At 34.1% G+C, this 23,123-nt stretch overlaps 1 protein-coding gene across 1 annotated transcript; it reads right to left on the bottom strand.

Annotated features, from left to right (window-relative positions):
• Positions 1-750: 750 nt before the first annotated feature.
• On the bottom strand, positions 751-22,767 carry LOC123206714 (proteasome adapter and scaffold protein ECM29-like). The gene is made up of 35 exons (XM_044623922.1): positions 22,470-22,767; positions 22,172-22,339; positions 22,014-22,103; positions 21,548-21,684; positions 21,371-21,461; positions 21,206-21,288; positions 20,981-21,087; positions 20,092-20,244; positions 18,300-18,364; positions 17,425-17,512; positions 17,261-17,339; positions 17,066-17,174; positions 16,295-16,354; positions 16,022-16,140; positions 13,479-13,860; positions 13,212-13,396; positions 13,042-13,114; positions 12,628-12,778; positions 11,594-11,763; positions 11,135-11,485; positions 8,689-8,856; positions 8,280-8,573; positions 7,862-8,038; positions 6,961-7,224; positions 6,561-6,659; positions 6,289-6,473; positions 4,593-4,928; positions 3,869-4,022; positions 3,620-3,730; positions 3,209-3,376; positions 2,313-2,439; positions 1,728-1,883; positions 1,532-1,644; positions 1,393-1,452; positions 751-1,138 (listed from the first exon to the last, which is right to left on the bottom strand). Exons 1-35 carry the CDS (start codon positions 22,635-22,637, stop codon positions 929-931), a joined length of 5,451 nt encoding a protein of 1,816 aa, XP_044479857.1. The 5' UTR covers positions 22,638-22,767; the 3' UTR covers positions 751-928.
• Positions 22,768-23,123: the final 356 nt, after the last annotated feature.

Consider the following 23,123-nt stretch of genomic DNA (forward strand, 5'->3'; position numbering starts at 1 on the left):
CAAAAAAAGATATTTAGATAATTTCAATTATCTAATTTTAAATTTTAATTATTATCTTAAAAAATAAAAATAATAAAAATATTTCTTTTTTTTTTTTTCATTTTTTCTGATTTCCAAACCCTTTCTTCTTCTTCTTTGTCTCCAGGCTTCATCCATTATTTGATTCTTGATTGACGTATCATTTCATTAACATGACGGAGCAAGGATTCAAATTCTCACCACTAAAAATCTACAACGTATGCAAGTGAGTGAGGGTCGCGGTGGCCCATCTCATAGTTGTGGTTCATCTACACCACTCAATGATATTAATGCTCTATCGGGTAGTTTTTATGGTCGTACAATAATGCATTATACTAGCAATAGTCGCAAATAAATGGTGTGATTTAAGTGCAAATTACAATAAAATTATGAAATTCCAATCATAATAGTGCAATTTTAACTACATTCTCAGCTAATTTATGTTTTCCTATGGGTTTAAAGTTTGATTTGTGTAGAAACTAATTATTTTGTCAGGAATGATAAATTTTCTGTCAGTGAAAAGTTTCGACATGAAAAATCCAATAGACTCAAATCACATCATTACGCCTAATCGCTATTTATCACACCTTGTTACTGCTCATCAAGACGTTGATTCGATGTTCATCTCGTCTAATCAGTCTTCATCATAGATCCTAGGGTTGGACATAGTGGACAAAACCTATATTTATCAACTAAATTCGTATACTCCATAAAAATAAAAAAATAAAAAAGTTCAGTGATAAAATTAAGTAAAATTAATCCCATTTTTATGTAAATTTATACATATTTTTTCAAATAAATCCCATATTGTTCCGGCCCTCCTATCACAAAACTTAAATGTAACACCATCTTTATAAGCCGCTATGCTAAGAAAATTACATTGCTACACAATCAAGTAAACTTGTAAGCTTCATGCTGGCATAGCTTGGACTTTCTCTACTTCCAGGTTTTCAAGGATATCAATACATTGTTTTAGAAATGATTTTGCCTCCACATTTTTTTCCACCTCGTACTGATGAAGAACCTCACCCTTGAATTCCACATCTATGGAACAGCCTGGGGAAATTTGTTTATACAGCTTAAAGATCTCCAGGAGGCACTCTGAAGCATTTACATGAACCTGAATAGGCCACACAAAGTAATCACATAAACTAACAAATTCATAGATTCAACAAATTGTACCAGTTAGTGTTAAGCAGGTCTGCTCGTTAGCTGAAATCAAGTCAAATAACATCACAGTCATAAACCGAAAGCTAGTTTTAACAGAATCATTGGCTGAAGCTTTGGTTCTTTGCAAGAAAGTTTTCTTCTGAAGATTGCATTTTAAAAAAGCCAAGACTTTGGTTTTTGTCACCAAAAAAGGTAAAGAGTTACCTGGGCAATCTTTACAGTGCTTATACATTCTACCACTTTGGGTGACACTGAGTGCAACAACTGAACAGAAAGAATATTAGTCAGAGACTAGACATCTACTTCAATGGTATATTAAATGAATGATATGGGCTCTTATTACCTCCTGCGCCAGAGAACTGATGCCAGCAAGTGAAGAGGTTTCATCAGAGTTGTTCAAACTTTTTTGAAGCCTTGAGCAAAGTTCTTTAATTGATGAAAATGCGGACATTTTGACTGCCATAACAACGGAATTGACAAAGGTACTAACATTGCATTGCATCTAAAGGAAAAACAAAAAAAAAAGACAAATAAAATACCTGTCCACTGAAATCCAGGTGACAAGGAAATCAAGAAGACCTGCACCAAGTTCTTCGTATGTTCAAGCATATGATTTACATGTGCCACATGAATGCATGATGTCAGGCAGTCCAGAACTTTGTCAAGGGGAACCGAGACATTTCCATCATCTGATTCTGTGCACAAAAGCATACTCAGATTACTAATATAACTTGTTAAGTAGAAATGCCTGATCTGAACATTTCATGAAAATCCAATGAATAGAAGTAACAGCAGTAGGGAAGCAACAAACTGGTGTCATTTTTCACTAGTAAGTAAATGTAGGTAGGCTTGATGTTTTCATTATGCTAGCATTGAATCCATTTTTGACGGGGCTGTTATGATCCATTCAGCTCATGACAAATCAATAAAAAAAAGGTTGACGTCTATAACATTTAGCTTATATTAATGAACCAATCCAAGATGGCAGATTTTTTAGGCCAAATTTCATAACATTCCCAGAAAAACATAATAAAACATCTCTTATCACAACCTGTTTTAATCTCAGAACTTGGCAAAAACAAAAGTTCTGACATCTGAATTGAAAACTATGGTTGAGTAAAGACCTTGTTTAGAACCATCCCCAGTTAAAGATGTCTGTCCAGATCTATCAAAAACTGCTGAATTGCAGATCTCCAATAAAAATGGAAAAATGATATTGAAGAACTCTGGATCACCAAAGGCTTTTACAACCTGAAACCATGAAAAAGTGGTTTGCAATAAGAAAGAATAACCCAGGAAAGTTAGATATTAAATTAAGCATTAGGATCAGAACATATAAAGATATAAGATAAACATTCAGTATGTTTCTAGTGCACTTTGGAGAATGTCAGTGCCTTTGAGAGAGGAAAGAAAAACAAAACTCTTTCAAGAAGCTTTAATTCGGCTATTCTTTGGGTGATTTGGCTAGAATTGTGTAACAGGTTTTTGGGTGAAAAAATAGAAGAAAACCATAACAAGTTGTGGGATAGAATTTGCCTTTTCACTTGCCTCTGATCTTTGGTTGAAAGCAAATTCAAGACTTTTTTTGCTTTATTAATCTAAGTTGGAAAGGGGGTTTGAATTGATTTTGCATATTTATAGGTTTTGATTCAGGAAAGGTGTGATTACTGACTCAAATATGTATAGATTTCTGTCTACTTCGCTGTTTAAACTCTTAGACAACACCTAGTCACAACTGTATATTGTTTTTCTTTTACTCAATTCATAGTTTCTCATTTAAAAAAAAAAAAAAGAGCATTTAATATGAGATCATATTCTTACAGCCTAGATAAAGCAAACCTTGGAGTTACAATAAAACATTGCATGACAAGGTCAATCGTAATAATAAAGCTATATGATCCCTCATCCGCTAGTTCATATTTTAATGCTTTTAGCACAAGTAGACATTAGAGTCACAGCTTAATATATTTTGGCATACAGATAGTGTTTTGATAATCACTTAGAAACAAGGAATATTCACCTGATCAAGACAGGAAAAAGCTGCTTCACGATATTTCTTCACTTTCTTTGTGCATGCAGCGGATACCATATTCAAAATGGCCAATGGAGTGGCAGGATCAGCAATGGAGATTGCCTTATGGCAAGATGTAGAAATGGCACCTATTGCATACAGAAGTGATTCCTTTCCCTGTGACATCTGAACGTATTAGCAAGGCAACTAACATTGTAACATGAACTACAAGAATGTCTATCACATTAAAAATTAAATAGAACCCAACACATTTTCATAACAAATTACTATCACAAAGTGCTACACAATAATTTGAAAGTTAATACAATCACATATTTGGCAGGAGCATAAGGTGAATATCTTTAAAATTTTTTAAGTCCAACATTTCTCTTCTAAAAGCTGAAGAAAGAATATTCCTACCTCCCACAAACGACCTGGAACTTCCTTCATCACAGATTCAAGGAGAATATGCTGATGAGAAGACAGAGATTCACCCAAAACTTCACCCAGCTTGCAAACTCCCTTGGCTGACTGAAACAAGTCAACAAACATCTTAAAAAAAATGAATAAGCATATAAAATAATAATAAAAATGATTGACCCAAAAAAAAACTTTGAACCACATGAAAATAGAATGAATGCCCAAGGAAAAACAAACTATATGACTCACCCTTCTTTTACTTGCCCATGATGATGAAGCAATGCACTCACAGATAAGAGATATAATTTCTCCCAAATACAATTGCAAGGTGATGCGGTCACCACTCGTATTTTCTTCCCACAGCTCCTCAAAAAGCCCAGAAACATACTTGTCATCCTCAAATCTGTAAAAGAATTAACATACATTTCATCTTAATTGACAAGCTAAATAAAACAAAAAGAATATGCATAAGTACACACACATATATAAGAAACAAAATGAAACAGAAGTAAAAGGGTTTCAGTACAATTGTCAAAATTTTCTAAATAACAATAATTTATGGTGTTGAAAATTTGAAGATGGGATTTAATCTGGCAACCTTATTGAGAAATCGGAATCCTTAATATTAGGTTAAATTTGGGAAAAGTAAAATTAAAGCAGAGTACATGACACAGCTAGTACCTAATTAACCCTTTACCTAAAATGTCACAAATCTTCAGGTCATGAAAAGTGTTGAGCTAAATGGTTTCTATCAAATCAGAATATATTGTTATATGGGTAGTTCACATGTTTTATTTTTTGGCATTTGTAACATACATTTCTGCAAAAGTTCTCTAAAACCTATACACGATAGTTCAAATCAAAATTAGAGTCTCAACCTCCCAACAAAAGCATAGGTAATAATTTGGTCACAGTATAGATGATGTATTAAAGTAAAATTAATATAATAGTAAGAGAAGGATCTAATTCAGACCTAGAAATAAATATAACTGGAATGATGACTGCATGATATCCACTCAAAACATCTGATGCCATGGATGAATAGGCCTTTAATAGAATTGCACAAGAAATTTGAGCATTCCTATCATCAGTGTGCAAAGCAGCAGTTTCCTCTATCAATGTTTGGGCCTGAGAGGGAGTTGCATACTTCAGAACTGCTGCACAAGCACTTGCAAAAGCACGTTTTGCAGCAGCACTTTTCTCCTCTTTCACAACTGGAAACAGCAACTTCAGTAGCTTGCTTGTATATGGCTTAATATCTATACCAACCTTCTGAACCAATAAACTAATAAAGCCGGCAACACCAACCCTGCAACCATAAAAATTAAAATTTACTGATGGGTCAACAATGTTTGCTACATTTACACTAGTTTACATGACAAGGACACTACAATCCAGAGATATATCCTCATTACTGGATTTCTTTAATGTAAGAATAATGTTATCATACAACGTCATATTTTCGTTTTCGTCATCATAATAGTACTCAATGCAAGCATCAGAGGAAGTAAATTGAGAAAGTAGTCATCGACTGAGAGCATGACAAAAAAAAGTCAACTTCTCATCAAGCTTGATCGTTCGAAATACACGAATTTGAGTACAGGAATAATTCCTCTGAAAAGTGTTCAGGCTCAAATGGCCTTAAAATTGGGAAACATACCATAAAGGGTGGAGCCAGAACTCTCCTGTGGCAATGACCCTCATGCAAACTATTTTGACAAGGCAAACTCTGGCAACACCAATATATTTTAGTTTTAAATATTAATAAGAGCAAGACATCATATTTGCACCTTGTCCACATTAAATACTGCTGTTGTATCCCTTCCTATCAACTTAATCATTTGGGATTAATGATTCCTCTATAGTATCAAAACCCAGTCTCAAGATCTGTATTCTCTAGTAAATAGGGCCTACTTAATTTAGAATTTAATTATTTGCTTATTCTGGAAACAAGGATACTAGACTTTCCTAAAGATGTCTTTGATTAAAATATTATCAAAAACATTTTTGAGATATATGCCCTAAAACTATTCTAAAATTGGGAAATAAGAATAGTAATTTCTCCATTTTTATAGTCTTATTTTTTAATTTTTATAAAGATATTTGCATATGTTATCAAATGTTATTTTGAATGTTACAATACTGACATACAATACAAATTTAGACTGAATCATGACGTTTGAAAATATTTTTGAATAAAAACCAACAGGCCCAAAATTATATGTTTGTTTGTCTCTGGATCCATGTGTTTATGCCTGTCTAGATCTATGAAAATTTGTGCATCAGATAAAAGCCATACACGCAAGGGAACAAGTTAGATTTAAACATTTTATTGGTTCATATCCTATTAGCCTAAAAATGTAAACAGCATGCCCAACACTAATCTATCATGATGTTTGTTGAGGAATTATTCAACTTTAAGGTACAGCCCAGTGGCCATCAATATAAATGCACTTTACTGAGACTCAAACTAGCCAGCCCACTTAGCAATGCATAAAGCAAAGTCAATAATGGGTGCATGTGTGTTCATTTGAACAATATTACTATGTCTTCTGTGTCAATATAGCTAAGAAAGTTATGGTACACGTTTAAATATTTTTTTGATAAGTCAGAGATCTATATCGTTAACCAAATTTGTGAACTACAAACAAATTTATTTATATGCCTACCTTGTGTTAAGACCTACACCAGAATGAACCAAGCGAGCCAGACGAGGAACCAACAATTCAAGTGATTCAGTATCTACAACATTTATGCAGAGGTCCAGAGTGTCCCACATTGGAGAGCCTTTTGCAATTGAAATTCTCAAATTTTCAAGCTTCTCAGTTTGTATTCCAGCATTTGCTGCATGCAACTAGAAGAGGAAAAGTAAATACACAGACATATAAATAAAGTATAAAATGTTTTTATTATTTTTTAAATGACAAAAATTCTATCAAACCTCAACATAATTGAGCCCTTGGTCTTCAAGGCTTGACAAACTTTCCAGCATGCAGCAAACTAAATCAGATAAGTGTGGACGAACTGCAATGCCTGCACCCTGTAAAGAAAGCAACTGATACAGTGAACTGAATATCAAAATATCCTTTGGACTGAAAGACATAGAAGCAGGAAAATTTTAAACTATCAAAGACTGATGCAACCACCATCAAAAACATATTTGTTTACACAGTGTGAATATTTAGGATCAGCATGTCATACATCAGAAGATACCTAGAAATCATACAATTACCAACTTCCAATAAGATCAACACTCTTTTATGAAAGCAACTCTATAGATTAAACTTAACACCTAAAGAAGCTAAACATTTAACATACTAGAAGCAAATAATCTAGCTAACCTTCACAAGCTTCATAATAACTCCAATAGAAGCCTTACAAATACTGTCAACTTTACTTAATATTCCTTCTGCTAGAAGAAAAGGTAGAACAATTTCCATTGCTTGGCTTGCATTTGATACTTCAGTAAGTGTAACATCACATAGTCGGATTGTTAATGATGTTACAGAACGGCATAACTTATCACCAGAAATTCGCACAGTCTCCTTTACGTCATCCATGGCACGAAAAGCAGCTGTCCATATTTTTTTCAAATGCTTCCCAACCTATACGACAAGAAAACAATAAAGAAATACCAACATAACAATTATGGATCATAATGGAAATTTATGCAAAATTACCAACTTACATATGCATCAACAAAAATGAGATAATTTACACACCATGTAACATGTTTAAATATGGAAAGCACAGCAAAGTCTATCATTGCACAAATTAAGGAAATTATGAAGATTTGATCTCGCCAGAAAATATTAGAACTTACAAAATCACGCAGATTGACTCAGTGAGCCAATATTAATTTGCCTAGTATAACATACAATATCAAAAACCCAGCACAAAACTTGTGATGTGGCATTGGGGTTGTTATAATTGACGGCAATGAAACTATTAGTATCTTTGTCTCCTTGCAGTGCATCCTCATTTCATGTGGACAGTTTGCTTCTCATTTGTAAATCACAGTATACTTGAAACACATCGTCTTTGTTTTTTAATTAAAAAATGAAGAAATGATCACATGAAGTAAAGTTAAAAATATTTCAAATTAATGACGGAAAATTTTGTTTGAAATCCAACACACAAAAGAAAGTTGGTACATTCATCAGTTATCTATACTTTGGGACCTCTCAAAGAACTTGATGCAATAACAAAAAAGAATAGGAAAAAAACAATATGCATCTTAACCTGACAAAATTTTCGTCCCTGGATAATATCAGCCAGGGCTAGACAGGAAGCCTCACGGGAACGCCAAAGCCTAGATCCACTTTGTACTAACAGATCATCAAAAATAAGGTCCAGATGCTCATCTATAGTTCTCTTAGGATCATCCACCAGTGACTTCCATATGTGTGCCATTGCATCCTAAGAACATCAAAATACAGAGCAATTACTATAGGATAAACTAAACTAATATTCAGAGCAAAATAGTGAACTATAATATCATAATTTTTCAAACGATCAGAAAAATATAGAAAGTATTCAGGGATAAGATTTTTGCATGTCGAAATATGCACATTAGAAACTGGAAGACAAACGTTATCCAGAAAATAGTAGAAAAGTCAAATGTTTTTTCTCTTAATATCAAGCATTCATGGATGATTACCTGAACATTTTTATCAGGATCATATTGATAACGTACAAGCCTTGGAATCAATGAATGCAAGTGTGGCTGGAGAGCATCCCCTGCTTGCTTGGCTATTTTAGAAAACCCAAAAGCAGCACCATGCTTAGAGTTCAGAGATGCTTGATAATTAGCCAGGTCCATAAACTTATAGATTAGGTCTGGTTGCCCCATCTCATTTGCCAGACTGCAAAGCTCCTTGTAAGTGCTAAGTTTCCCTCCACTTGGACTTTCACCAACAGCACCCTCTTGGAACACCTCAGAATCTTCAACCAGCTACCACAAATATTCAGTAAAAAAAAAATGAGAAGGGAAACAATAATAAAATAATAAAAATAATTTCCCCGTCTATTTATTTATTTAGTTAAGAGTGATTAAAACTAATCTATACCTTGATAGCTCTTTTCCTCTTCCCTGAACCAGTCAAAGTAGTTACAAAAGCATCTACCAAGTTTTTCTTCATTGATGCATCGCCAAGTTCATAGACAATACTCATGCCTTGGGATGCCAGTTCCTGTGTAAGTTCATTCTGTTCACCAAGTAAGTGTGAAAAAGCCTCCTGCAATAAAGTATTACTTAATACCCTGAGTCCACAATATAGAGTATTAGCTAAGAACATAAGGAGGTAGAAATAAAGAGATCTAGTGACTTAAAATATCCGATAGAAAATTTGAGTGTTCACAAGATATTCGACACTTATAAAAATCTTCATTGACAATAATGGCATTAATACAAAACCAAAAGAACTAAATGGTTTCACGCAGAAAATGTGATCCTTGGACCTTGATAGAGAGTATTTGATGTAAGACAAATAGGACATAAATAGGGATAAGAAATAGAGAGAATGTGGGGGGAAAGGGGAGATACATTGAAGAAAGAGAAAGCAGAAAAAAAGCACAGGAATTTGGAAAAAAAAACAGATAGGAGAAATAGCTCATTTTCAATATTTAATAATCCATCAAATATTTTTTATCAAAAAAATAACTGATTATATATAGTGGTCAAGTGCATAGGAAACAGTAATAGGGATATTAACCTACACCAATTTAAGAAAACAAAAAGTAAATAGCCTTAGCTACTGTCCTTTAACTTTTCTTTTAACCATTGTCACAGGATACTTACAACATATATATCAATTTCAGCATAAAGCACAATTAATTCTGAAATCATAAAGCACAACTTAGCATATTGTGGGCAGCATTGCTATTGATCTGTTAAGATCACGAAAAACCCAGCATCTAATAACATGTGAGGTTAAGCAATCAAAATGTGCTACAGAATGGATTTATAAAAGAAAAAGATCCAGTCTAAGTTCTCTGTGTATAAATGAATTTAGTATGTCTCAAGGGTAATCTTCGTAAAGCTTGAAGCTGGAGTTGCTCCTGGTAGTAGTTTCTAATTTTGGGAGATTGTAGGCAGGGAACGACCCTTTCATGCATATTATCCTTGCCTTTATTGGCTATATATTTCTAGTGGGAGCGGAATGAATGAGTAGTTGTCCTCAAGAGGCTGGCATTTTGATTTCTTTGAAAAAACAATAAAGGCACAACTTATGGTCCTTTGGTTAAACTGGAAACAGTGTCCCTAGATAACTCAAGGACAGCAGGGTTTGAAGCACCCAGCTTTCAGGCAGTTTTTCTACAAAAGGTTATGTGAACCAGTTGACAAGGGATTCATCCTATCTTCCATATTTTCTGAAGAAATTATTGGAAGCCACACTCCCAAGTTAAATTCAATCATGAGCAACTAGCCTTGGGTAGAATTAACACATGATAATTTCCAAACAAGAGGGTAGAGCTCTCCCTGTGCCCGCATTGATGTGTCATGCACAAAACAAAACGGTGAGAGTATTAACAATATTTTTCTTCACTGTCCTTTAATTGTTACCTTGTGGTAGAATCTCTCTTATTTTTTCTTCTTTTTTTTTTCGTTTGTTTTATAGGAAGATTTTGAACTACATTTAAAAAGAGATTGAGGCAGGATCTCTTTAAGATTAAAAAGCTGATATGGGTTGTTTCAATCTTGAGCATCCCTATTCCTAAAGGACTTTTGTCTTTTGTCCAGGGAAAAGCACTAAGGCATTCTAAGAAGCACAGTGCTGAAGATCCATGGTGATTTCAACCTTAAGTAACAAAAGAATCCTTCAGAAATTAAATTTTATTGGGACAGAGTTCCTATGCTGGTCTTGTTATCATTGTCTGTTGCCAAAGAATTTTCCAATTGTTCTTTATATTTTCATATTAGATAAATGAGAGGCTGAGTTACAATAAAATGTGAGGCTGAATCACATATAAAGAATATACAATATAAAATTATGCTCCATTAACTTGTGATTTTTTTTTAGTAGACCACTGGTTCATCCTGCTAATACTACTTTTTTAATAGAAATAGATATTTTACCAATTCCTATTGAAAAAAAAGGGAAAGGAAAATGACTCTTCTGCTTTCCCACCCTACAATCATGAACAAATGTGACAGGACACAAACCAGGAATTCTCAAATGCAGAAATGCACCAATTCAGGCAGCATCTGAAGTGTTGCAGTTCACACATTATATAGTAGCTCATAGAAGTCATAGTTCAATGGGGAAACACAGTTTTCTACTGCTCAAAACTTAAAAACCTCATAAATTCATAATATTCCACAAGCAAAGTAAATTAAAAATCTAGGTTAAGTAGAAGGTTCTCATAGTAAGTTGCAATAGACTAATGTAATGACATTGTTTTCCTTGCAACATACATAGGTCAATCATGAAGATGTTTGAAGAGCATAAAAATAGAAAATAAAATTAAAAAAACAAAGATATAGATGTTAATCCTTGTGAACTAAAAGCAAACCTGAATTTCTGGAAGCAATTGTTGGATGGTTGGATGATGGCCGCAGTACATTGTTAGTGATAGTAGCCAAACTGATCCAGCACAGCGCTCTTCTTTTCTGCTACTGTATAAAAGATCATCAAAAAGCTTTCTAGTGATTGAATCTCTGACAGTAGCACGACAATTTTCATTTTTTTCATTTTTCCCATTAGAGCCATATTTTGGCCATGATGAGATAATGTCTCCCATAAGGAAGTTTGAAGTCATGGAAAGTGAAGTATAGTTTGTTTTGAGAATGATATCAGCTGTCACAGGAACACCACCCCATATAAATGCTAACGCCTCCCCAGCAGCAAATAGGATATCCTCAACCTGTTCAACTCCAGAACTGCATACATTAGACATAAGTGATATCTAAAACAAAGGAAGCAACCAACTAGCACATTTGACCATAAACAAAAAACAATTATTCATTCCCACCTTTGACCGACAAAGACTAAAGATTAAATTAAGAGCAATATTTAGGTGGGAAGTTGATGTTTCCTTTGCGCAGATATGTCCAAGCGAAATGACAATTTTTTGAATTGCTTTAGTATCACCACCAGAGAGTAGCTTGCTCAACTTCTCATGTAAAATTTCTAGAATGTCAACTGCAGTTTCAACTGTGTTAATGTGACTCAATCATTCTGGGTGCACATATATTAAAAAGACGGGAAATTTGCTTAGGCCTTATTTCAAGGGGCCTTCTGAAAATAAGCAAATCAAAATCTTTACCATGCTAGCCAAACAATCCCCTAGACATAATATACCCCAATTTACATCTACTTCAACTCCTATAGTCAGGCTTTTGTCAAGGGGCTACCACAAACTAGTCACCAAAAGGCACTTAACAATGCTTGACAAATGCAAGTAGCTGAAACTTCAAAATTCATATTCCTTTTTTTTTTTTCTCAGAAAATTGCATGGTAAAAGTGTTAAAAAACAAGACAATGACGAAGAAGATAAATGAAAAGAGAAGAGGAAGAAAGAAGAAGAAAAGGGAGATTGACAAATGTGCCAATCTATAATATCTTAAAAACCCAGCATCCCAATTTTTCTCTATAAAAATGTAAGTCAAAATGTTCAAAGAGAAGAGAGACAAAGAGAAGAGAAATAAAGAGAGAAGAATAGGAAGAAGATGAAGGCCCTTGGCAAATGTGCAGATCTCCAAACACCTCTTATCATCTCATTTTTTTCTTGGGAGAAATGCAAGCCAAAGTGTCAATGAACAAGACAAATAAAGAAGAGAAATGGAAAGAGAAAAAAAAAACGAGGCAGAAACAAGAAAGAAGAAGATGATGATGAAGAAAGTGTGAGAAGAGGTATTTTGGACTTCCATGTCATTATTTGGCTAGGCTGGTAAAGGTATTTTACTCTTGCTAATTTTCAAAAAGGCCACCCACATGGGTTAAGGCCAATATTCCAACAAAGAACAGTCATAATTAATGACACTAGCACATATGTAACAAATTCACCTGAACTAGAATCATTAACAAGAGGGGGTAATGATACACGCAGACCAATATGACCTAATGCTTGCACAGCAACAGAGGCTAATGTTGCAGTCTCAGAGTTAACCACATCAATCAGACATTTAAGTGTATTTTGAAACAATGTCTCCTGCATCTGTAAAAGAAGGTAGCAGTTTAGTAGCTCTAATCATCAGATATTCATGATTAAGAACTTGGCAGCATTCCAAATTTCAAGTAGCATACACTATTTATAGTAGTTAAATTATTACTTTAGGTACAAATTTTTTTATAGAAAACGTAGATATGTACAACAGTTTAGGTACATTTTGAACTTTTGTTATTAGTACAGTTTCTTTTAACCCTTTTCTATAGTCTTTTTTCAATCAACTTCCCAAATTGCCAAATTATACAACTTACAGGAGGTGTTCTTGTCATAGAATCTGCAGCGACATATCCAATAGCGCATAGTGCTCCATGCTTTGCCTCAAACCTGAATGACATGTCAAATTAAACCTAGAATCAGTAACTATATATTTTGAAACTCCCTAATGCATATGTCAAATTACTCTAGAAGAGAGTTTACAAACCTTAAATTATCTGTTCCATTAATTAAAGAAACTAACTCGCCTATCAGACCAACAGATTCAGAGGAAGGAAGAGCAGATGAAGCTATGCCAAGTAATCGAGCTACAGACTGACGAGTATCTAAGTCCATGTGACTCAATAATTGCTTTAGCCATGAAATTCTTGGGGCATAGTGTGATGCTATAATCTATAGAAAGTCTGTCAGAGCAGCAATATGCAACACAAAAAAACAAACAAGAAAGCAACCAAGCATAAGAAAATTAACCAACCTCTTGAAGATGAGAGCCAATAGTAATCAATGCATTAGATGCAGTGGAATGCAACTCAACAGACCCTACAACTGCCATGGCATGCTCTAGCAATAAAAACATCTTTTCCACTGAAGAAAGAAATTCAGATGAACATTTTAAAGTTTTGTCTTGCTCCAACTCCCACTCAAAGCACTTCAGCAAAAATTGGATCATGGCCACGTACATTTTTGTTGGAAAAAGAAGCGTATGTTCCCTCATTTCAGTTAAATGTACCAACTCAGGCTGCTGCTCAAGAATATAGTCTAACATGCTTCCAAGTTTTGGGTATTTAAGATCAAGATTTTGACTAATTGTACGTTCTTCATCTTTTCCAGGAAATAGACCTTCAATTGCCATTTCCCTGGATGTAGAAAACAGGAGGAACCATCAGTTATAATATTGATCGATAAAGCAAAAATAATAATAATAATAAAGGATTTGAGATGAAATATTTAAGATGAGAAATTTGTTGAGTTGTCTATAAAGAGGCCAAAAAAGAAGATACAGTAATAGAAAGACAAAGAACATTAGGCACTTTCATTTCCAAATAACCAGATTGCAATATTTACAAGTTCAATATATGGATTTTTAAAAAATCATATGGTGCTTAACCATTTTGATATATAAATTCTACTGCAAGCACATGTAACTAAAAGGTAATGATTAGCATTAACAACATGATAAAAAAGAGTGGAAGAAGATTAGCACTGAGGCAATCTAATGCTATATCTAGACTGTTGGGAACTAAACCAATTGATTAACCAACGAAGCTCAATACAAAAATTAACAGAGATGCTAGTGGGATATATTTATATATATAGATGAGGGAAATACAGATGTTTAGTGGGTAACTTGACTATATATCTCATTTCTTGATAGAATTGCTAGCCAAAATATGCTGAGACCACATCTAGAACATTGGCAAGTTATATGTTGTAGACTGAGATGCATTAGGAGTCCACCTGATAAAGAATAATTTCAAAGTTTCTCCAATTTGATAGAGTTGGTTTTTCTCATATAGAAGGGCCCAAGGTTGCATCAATAAAAGGTTTATTCATGGTTTTACTGATGAAATAAAATAACTACAAAGGATGAGAAATAAAACCTTATCTCTAGATCAGGTACTGAAACTGAGCATGAAAACATAGCTTATACTATATGTAAAATGCTTTATAGAAAGTATATCTTGGGAAAAAAGGGAATTTCAAGTGATAAAAAGTCATAAATGTTTTATTATAATCAGACAGAAAAGAATACAATGTCTATGCAATGTTTCAAGATGGGACTAAGGACATTTCAGTACACAATCATTCTATTGGAAATTTAGTTATGAGCAAACAAATGCTAAAATGTAAGTGAAGATAGAAAATCAGTTCGCTGAAGCTTCTACTTAAGTGTAATGAAAAGGACAATTCCCAAAGTTATTTGACAGGTTGGGCTGACATAGATCTATGATCTAGTTGAGATATTTTCACAAAAAAAATAAAAAATTCTTGTAAGTCAAATTTTTATAATAAGCATAAATGAAAGGACTACCAGGGTTTTTGGTGTGAACTCGACTTTTTAATTCATATCTCTAGTCTTTCTCAATGCAAGTCAGAACAGAAGCAATGGGGATATTTAATGGTTAGTTGAGATATTTTCATAAAAACTTCTAGTAAGTGCATATAATATAAGCATACATGAAAGGGCTAACAAAGTTTTGGTGTGAAACCCACTTTTAATTCTTATTTCTCATCTTTCTGTCAACATAAATCAGAACGGAAGCAATGGAGACATTTCTTGGTGTTATAGCAAAATTTCTGAACAGATAAACAAAAGTCTGAGGTAACAACTTTTGGAGAGCCATTTTACGCAAAATATATACATATACACACATAAAATCTAAGCACAACTCAATTAAATTTACAGAGGCTATTTATTCTACTTTCTTTTTTATTCAATCTCTAGTGGGTGAAGAGCCAATAAAGCAAACCTAATTGATCATATTATGCTCAGTATGGAATTTATAGAAATAAGATCAAAGACCAAACCAAGACCCACTTCAACAGCTAAAGCACCAGATGGTAAACTTTAAGGAAATTAAAATGTTAAGACTTGCTAATCAAGGAAACCACTTTCTCAACATCAAATTGGATCTTAACAAAATCTTTTTAGCAGAAACTGGAGAACATTTTTTTTTAAAAGCATTCACTCCTAAAATAACCTTAAATGCCATTTCTAGCTGAAATGATAGCTTCTATTTGTATACTTACATAGACTCTTAAGTTTCAGTTTTTGTTTACCATTCAAATCATTTCATGTCAGGCTTACAAGCAAAAGGCCATTTCTCATCTTTCCATAAGAACACCACTGCTTTCTTACTGATGTAAGCACCTTAAGTGATTAACTAAATACAGGATTTTACCAAGGTCAGGGGCCCATTAATGTCTGATGAGGCATGCAAAAAATATCAACACTCCAATGTAAAGTTTAATGCTTTCTGCCAAAGAAGTATATGTTTTTCTAACATACAGTATTACCTTATATCCAGCTTAGAATCTGCTGCCCCAAGCATACAGACAAACCGACTAGGACAGTGTTGCAAATCAAATAAAGATGTCGCCCATCTTACAGCACAGAAACGCACTTCACTCTGTTCCTGGTGAGCAGAATATATTAAGTTAATATTGTGATCCTGGGTTGTATGAAACAAAAAATCAATTCAAAGAACCAAACCCATTTCCACTTTTAAGCAGCAGAACATGGATAAATTAAGCAATGTCTAAACAAAGTTCACAGTACAAGTGTCATACCACTTGAGAATTGTTCAGCAGAAGTTTCTCCAAATTCACCAATACAGCAGGTGGTGCTCCCTGGTGCTCAAAAAATAGCCAGTATCAGTGACAACCATACTGGGACAGCTAGTCAAAATAATATAAGTAATAAATCATATTGCATTAATAAAAGAACAAATGACAGCAGAATATAATGTAAATCAAATGCACTGCAATGTGTAAACATCATTGAATTATGAACCAGAGATGCCACGTCCTAACTCAGTGGCTCTGATTTCACCAAGATGTCATGCACCAACTTAGAAAAAATGATTCCAACTAAGGAAGCGATTCAATAAACTACCACAACTTATAACTATGACTAGGCGAGCATAGGAAGAATAAGAAAGATCTCAATATATGTTTATTGAGACGGCTTTGTGATGTAGATGTTGGGTTTATTTAGATATTTATTTAATTGAAAGTGTTTGTTTTGAAAAGGTAATTTTATACTTTTGTCTGTTTTATTAGTAATTAGGGTTTTGTTACATTAGGATTAGGCTTCCACAAACGGTGCCTCAGTTGTATTGTTCCCAGGACTTGGATGATGAGCTAATATTATAGTAATAATTTTCACCCAAATGTCTTATATTATTTCTCCCATTACTTCTCTTGTTTCTCCCCTTTCTTATTTTATGCAATTCCTCTATCTTTGATGACGAAGAAAATGACTAGGCATGAAATCTACATTACTGGGATAAGGGCAAAAAATTCAAAGAGGCTCTTGGATAATGAGTGAAGTCATAATACCTTGTATGCAGTAGCAAGTGCACTGGTAGCTTCCTGGATAACGAGACGAAGATATGGGGACTCCACTTTCAATGCATCAAAAAGGCGAACAGCCATTTCAATCTTGTCTCTGAGATGATATAAAATAGTTTAAGGTCACTCCACCACAGTGAAGTAGATGAAACTTGTACAGAGCATAAGAGATAAGTAAAACACCTGAAAAGCTGAGGAAGGCGCTGTGCAAGCAATCCAATTGCCTGAAAAGAAAAACTTTTGGTTTCCCTAGCAATTGCATCTGTTATGTATTCAGTCAATCTCAACCAAGTGAAGATGTACAGAAGTATCTCAAAGAAACAAAAAATTGCAATTGCATTGCACACCTGATTCTGAATATGAATAACCATCAAGAAATTTCAGAATCCCATTTAATATAACAGGGCCCATTAGCTTTATCTGATCAATGCTTGCCTGTATAAATAAGCAAACACATCTGTTATATTGGATTTGTTTTGTATTCAGACTTGTCCTCATCAATGCGGCCTTAAGTAATGCTTTTGAGACAAACTGATAAAAAAAACTGCGCCCTTCTTATTCTTTATCCTGCGACCATGGGGAAAACCTATTTGCTTAAATCTTTTGCAGAGGTTCAAGAATCAATCCACCCACAAACCTTGGGGAAAGGAGGATTTAATTTTTGTGTTCACATTTGGAGAAGATGAGATGAGTCTGTGGCAAGGAATTTATTTCCTCCTGTCTAATTTTCTTTATCTTCTACTCTTCTCCCTAAAATTTGTCTTTTCCATTAATTTTTATTGTTTACCTTCTTTCCTCTTCTTTTCTCTTCCCCATGCTACATAAATGTGTGTAGACACAAAGATGTACACCATGAAAAAAGAAAATGACTTGAACAGAACAAGCACCACAAGAATCTGTCTAAGGGCATTATTACCCATTCTCCATAGGGAATTACAGCACTTTACATATGAGTCCATAATTTTTGTTTCAAATATCTCAAGTGAACTGTAAATTTTCAATTTATCAACTACAACTAAAATATCCTTCAAGTAAGACTGATTAGGAGTTGAGCAATCCTATTAAAGCATTACCGGAAATTCATGTTCCAGTAGATTTTTCTGTACTTATTGTAGATTTAGTATTTAAATTAGAAAAGGCAAAATGGTTGCAGTCATCACCCCTTCAGTAAAGGCTTCAACAGATGTAAGCATAATGCGAAATATAACTTTCAGGTCCTTACATGTTTAAAAACCCAAACAGTGAATTCCATTCCCAGCTGCTTCAGCCTTAAGGTAGTTCCACTTCCTATCAAAATCCATAATTTCAAAGGCAAGATAAGAAATTGGAAGAGGAAATCCATGTCACAAACTTAGTATGATTTTGCAACAGATCTTAAGAACATTAAGCAGAATACATAAATATAATAATTCATATAAACACCATTCTCTATATAGAATACTGTGGACGGACAGAGAAAAGTACTTGGGTTATTTCATCACCGAAACCAACAAGTTTACCAAAACGAAAATAGGTAGTCCTCATCGTTATTTTCCATTTCAGAACCACATCAAACAACCCGCTATGATATTCTCACCATTTTTGTCCAGGATAAAAACATTTTTAATCAAATAAAACTTTAACAATTTAAGTTCCAGGATCTCTGGCAATAAGAAGCTGCCTATCTGTATAGTGTACATAAGTACTTGCTAATGAAATGAAAGCTGCTAATCTCTAGAAACAATAACCAAAAAATTGTCCCCCTTTTATTCAACAGGGATTAATGGCGCATAAATAATTTTCTTAAGTTCAAACTTAACATTGAACAAATATTTTCTTGAGATCAACCTTGACAAAGAACAAGTCAAAGATTAAGAAGTAAACAGAAGCAAAGAGAAAATGTTAGGTCCCCAATATATGTCTCCTGCAAGAAGAAACCCAAAGGAATGAGACACATAGCAGTGGCAAAATTGACAAACATGGCAAATTGGAACTGGAACAAATGGCAGACTCACAATTGTTTGGACCACCAGAAGCAAGGGTGAAACGTGGCACTGCAGAGGGAGATTAGCTGTTATGGACAACTACAAAAAGGAGGACGCATGTGTGGAGAGAACAACAGAAAATTCAGAAGAAAAGTGGGGAATTAGGGGAGAGATCTAGGCCTCTCGAATAGCCTGGAAATTTGTTGGGATCTCTATTTTGTTTGTAGTTTGATCACCTCTTCATTTTTCTTATTTTGTTGAATCAAGCAGTGTAGTGAACTGATGTAAAATTGCACCTATTTTCCAGAAATGAAATGATAAATTTATGTTGCTCAGCTCTTGCTGTTTGTTACATTTTTATCCAATTTGGGTTGATAAATTGAGCTGTGTTGCCATTGCTTGAGAAGAAGAGTTAGAGAGAAGTGTGCAGAAAGCATTATTTTATTGTTGGGATAAAAAATACAGAAGTTTACATAATTTTCTCTGTTGGAGTAAGAATATACAGAGGAGTTGCTACCAAAATTTCTCCAGGTACCTAACAGAAAACTTTTTAGTACAACTACCATAATAAATTTCACTTTTGTTCCTTGATAAAGGTTTAACTGGGTCGAAAGAATTTATTGGTTTGTGCCAAATAAAAATAAAATTAAAAAAAAAAGTAATAAACAATAGATGAAGATTTTGGAGCATTAACACGCAATAAAGGTATTAAGATTGATTGCAGTATACAACCCCCTCCATTATAGTATTAATGCGGGGGGAATAACCACATAGCTTGATGTGGGGCATTTCATGCTTGGATTCCAGAAAGACATTTTAGAGTTTTTTGATGTTTTAAATGTTAAATCTTCATGTTTTTTTTTTTACTTTTTTCCCCCTTTCTTGTCTGCATCACATCTGGAACCTAGTTCACACTCCAGTAGAAACAGCCTACCAGCAAACCACATCCTTGCACTTAGACAGTGCCAAGTTTCTGAAGATATCATACCGAATTTTGCATTTGAAAGAACATGTATTACAAAATAAAAAAAAATAAAAGACTCTGCATACCATACATACAACCAAATATGCATTGCAAAGTTGCAGGGAAACTGTTTGCTGCTGTAATAGACCGGCAGAAGATAGACACCAATTTGGCCTTCAGAGCAGCATTTCCTGGACTGACTTTAAATTCAGGAGCTATATTTTCATTTCCCAGAGTACCTGCATAAAACACAGTCCAGCACACCCAAGTTAATATTCAACATTGCAGTTACAGCATGATATTTCCTTCATAAAATTTCTTATTTATATAGAGGAACTTCAAAAAATGGAAAGATAATAATTAAAATGACCACAAAATAGATTTCCTATTTCTTTTTCTACAAGTATGATCTAAAGCTTATCATTCAATTTTGTACACTTGTTAGATAAAATTTAGATAGCATCTGGACGAAAACATAATCCACATCCAATCTCATATAAAATATATTAAATACATTTTCTATCAAGAAATATTGGATAATGGTCAAACAAATGATGGAAACCACCTGCCACAACAAAACTAATGATAGAAAACTGAGAAAAGGATATTAGACATCATTAATAAAGTTAAGTGAAGGGAGTATTACAGTCGACTGTGATAATGCTGTAAACTGAGCAGGCTCTATATTTGTATATAGGCAAAGAATTTTCAGGGCCTTGAATTCAAGGTCCATATTGGATTCCTATTTCTACAGTCAGAGCTATCTTGTCGGGAAGACATTTAGAGGTAGGGGAGTTGAAGTGATTGCAGTATTTCTATTGCAATCAGTTCTCACGGTAACTTTGATTAGATAGGCAGAATACATGCATATAAAAGAAAAAAAGTAACAGATCAACAGTTCTAATTCTTGGCATTTGAAATACAAAAGTATTGAGTTTCTTAATAGAAATTAGCAATATAGTTCTGCATTCATACCATTAAATAGTAAAAACAGTTTGTTTATCAATTTCTGATCATCTAAATTTGCAGCAAAAGCCTTCTTCTTCAAAAGTTCTTCTCCTCTTCTCACAACAGGCTCTTGGCTTGATTCAAGAGATCATCAAACAAAAAACATAGTTTCCAATCTCAAACACAAGAATAAAGAACTGAGAAACAAAAATAATTTTCTTAGGATACTAAATTAAAATATAATACACATACCAATCTACAGAAGCTGACAAATACAAGGGATAAACGAGTTCAGGCTCCATCTCCATTGCTTCAATGACATTCAAGATCCCCAACTACTTAAAGTAAGGAAAAAAATAAAGATCATAATATAGTCTTTTTTTATATCTATGTAAGATGAGAAAGTTTAAGTTTCACCTTTATTGTTAAAATCACATCCTTATTCAATGGGTGTTTTCCAGTAACACGATTGGCTTGAGCAACTGATAGCCCAGGCAGGCTTCCCCCTCTGCAGAAAATACATCTCTAAGTGGATTTCGAAATGTCGAAAATATTCAAAGATTATAACATTCTAGCAATAACATAGTTCCAAACCCTTGAGAAGGCATTTGATACAATACTGAATGGAGGCAAAATTCAATAAACTGTTCCCTGTCCTGCAAACCACTTATTAATCTATACTTTGCAGCAACCTCGTCATGAATTCTGCTAGCATGACATTCACCTATCACCTGTAACGAATATCAGTTAATAAGCACAAAAAACCATAAAATTCCTTACTAACAGAGTCCAAAAGAACTCATATGTATCATTTGACATATGCAGTAGAACGTGAATAAATTCCCTCAAAGAACTCAGACCATATCTTCATAGTTAAAAAAGGTAAAAACCTCCTCACATTTTAACACATTAAAATTCAAATTCATTTTCTGCCACAGTCAGCCACTAAATTATGAAAAAAATAAAGCAGCTATAGAAACAAAATTAATTAAACCATCCATGAAACTGATATTTCTGATCACACAATTAGATAGTGAAATAGACAGAAAGCAAGACATACCCTAACAGCAATCCTGAGGATAATGTCTTGGTGTTGTTGCGGAAGCTTTGAAATACTACTCACAAGCTCAGGTGCCATATCTTCCTTTTCCTGCAATACAGTCAAGCTTTAATTTCCAACAAATTTTCCTAAAACGCCAGAGAGTCGAAGAAGCAAACCTTCAACTGAGCACGCTCGAATGCCATCTCAATATACACTATACAGAAGTTCTTAACCATCGGGGCAGCATTAGGTTCTGTATACATTCTCCATAACTCAGCCAACGGCAAACGAATCTCAGGTTGATGCTTTAGTCTCTTGTTCACATGACTCAATATCTCAAGGGCCTGTCATGTCAAAACGCATAAGAAGTGAGATTATGTAATGATAGTAATGGTAGTGGATAGTAAGTACTTGATAAAAGAACTTAGATAGGGTGATCCAAAATGGTTAATAAGACGAAGTTAAATGAATTGCCTTATTGCGCAGGGAATTAGAGGGAGAAGAGGAGAGAGCAGAGATAGTGTGAGGGAGAAGCTTGGAGATCAAAGCTTCGAGATTGGAGTCGTTGCAGAGAGCCAATCTCGTCAACATTCGGTCCAGCAATTCTTCAGTTGACGGTGAAGTGGAAGACGATTCCGCCATGTCTTTTCCCCCAAGACAACCAGACCTAACAGCAAAACCAAAGACGCTCAAAATTCAAGAATCAACGCCGTTTGCACCTCTTACCGTTATATAGCCGTCGGAAATGCGCAAAATAATTCTACTTCATGGGTCCAGCCAGGGGTGATAGTGAACCGAGCCAGGCTTAACCCTCATAAAAAGTATAACATGCATGATCCGATCCATTTGACATCCCTACATGGGTCATTTTGTAATTTGACAAAATATGCATTCAAGCAGGCCCATGTTTTTTCTGCCCGGTGGCAATAACGAAACTTGTTCTCATTAGACTTTTATTTCAAGTGTTTTAGCCCTAATCCTAAATATTCCATGTTGAGCCCTTTTTTAACCTCATGGCTCTCATTAAATAAGGTTTTAAAATATTTTTTGGACAATTTTAACCTTAATGGAATAATAATTTTCAAATGAACGTATAACTTTAATTCTTCCTTAACTCTAAATCTTCAA

The sequence above is a fragment of the Mangifera indica genome, unplaced genomic scaffold (genome assembly GCF_011075055.1).
Source record: "Mangifera indica cultivar Alphonso unplaced genomic scaffold, CATAS_Mindica_2.1 Un_0046, whole genome shotgun sequence".
Taxonomy (NCBI): Eukaryota; Viridiplantae; Streptophyta; class Magnoliopsida; order Sapindales; family Anacardiaceae; genus Mangifera; species Mangifera indica.

Excerpts from the sequence above, each read along its gene's own strand:
- LOC123206714 (XM_044623922.1), bottom strand. The coding sequence starts at position 22,637 with ATGGCGGAATCGTCTTCCACTTCACCGTCAACTGAAGAATTGCTGGAC. Across the intron at positions 22,340-22,469 it reads CTAATTCCCTGCGCAATAAG|GCCCTTGAGATATTGAGTCA; the intron begins GCAATTCATTTA and ends TTGACATGACAG. Across the intron at positions 2,440-3,208 it reads CTTTTTCCTGTCTTGATCAG|GTTGTAAAAGCCTTTGGTGA; the intron begins GTGAATATTCCT and ends TCATGGTTTCAG.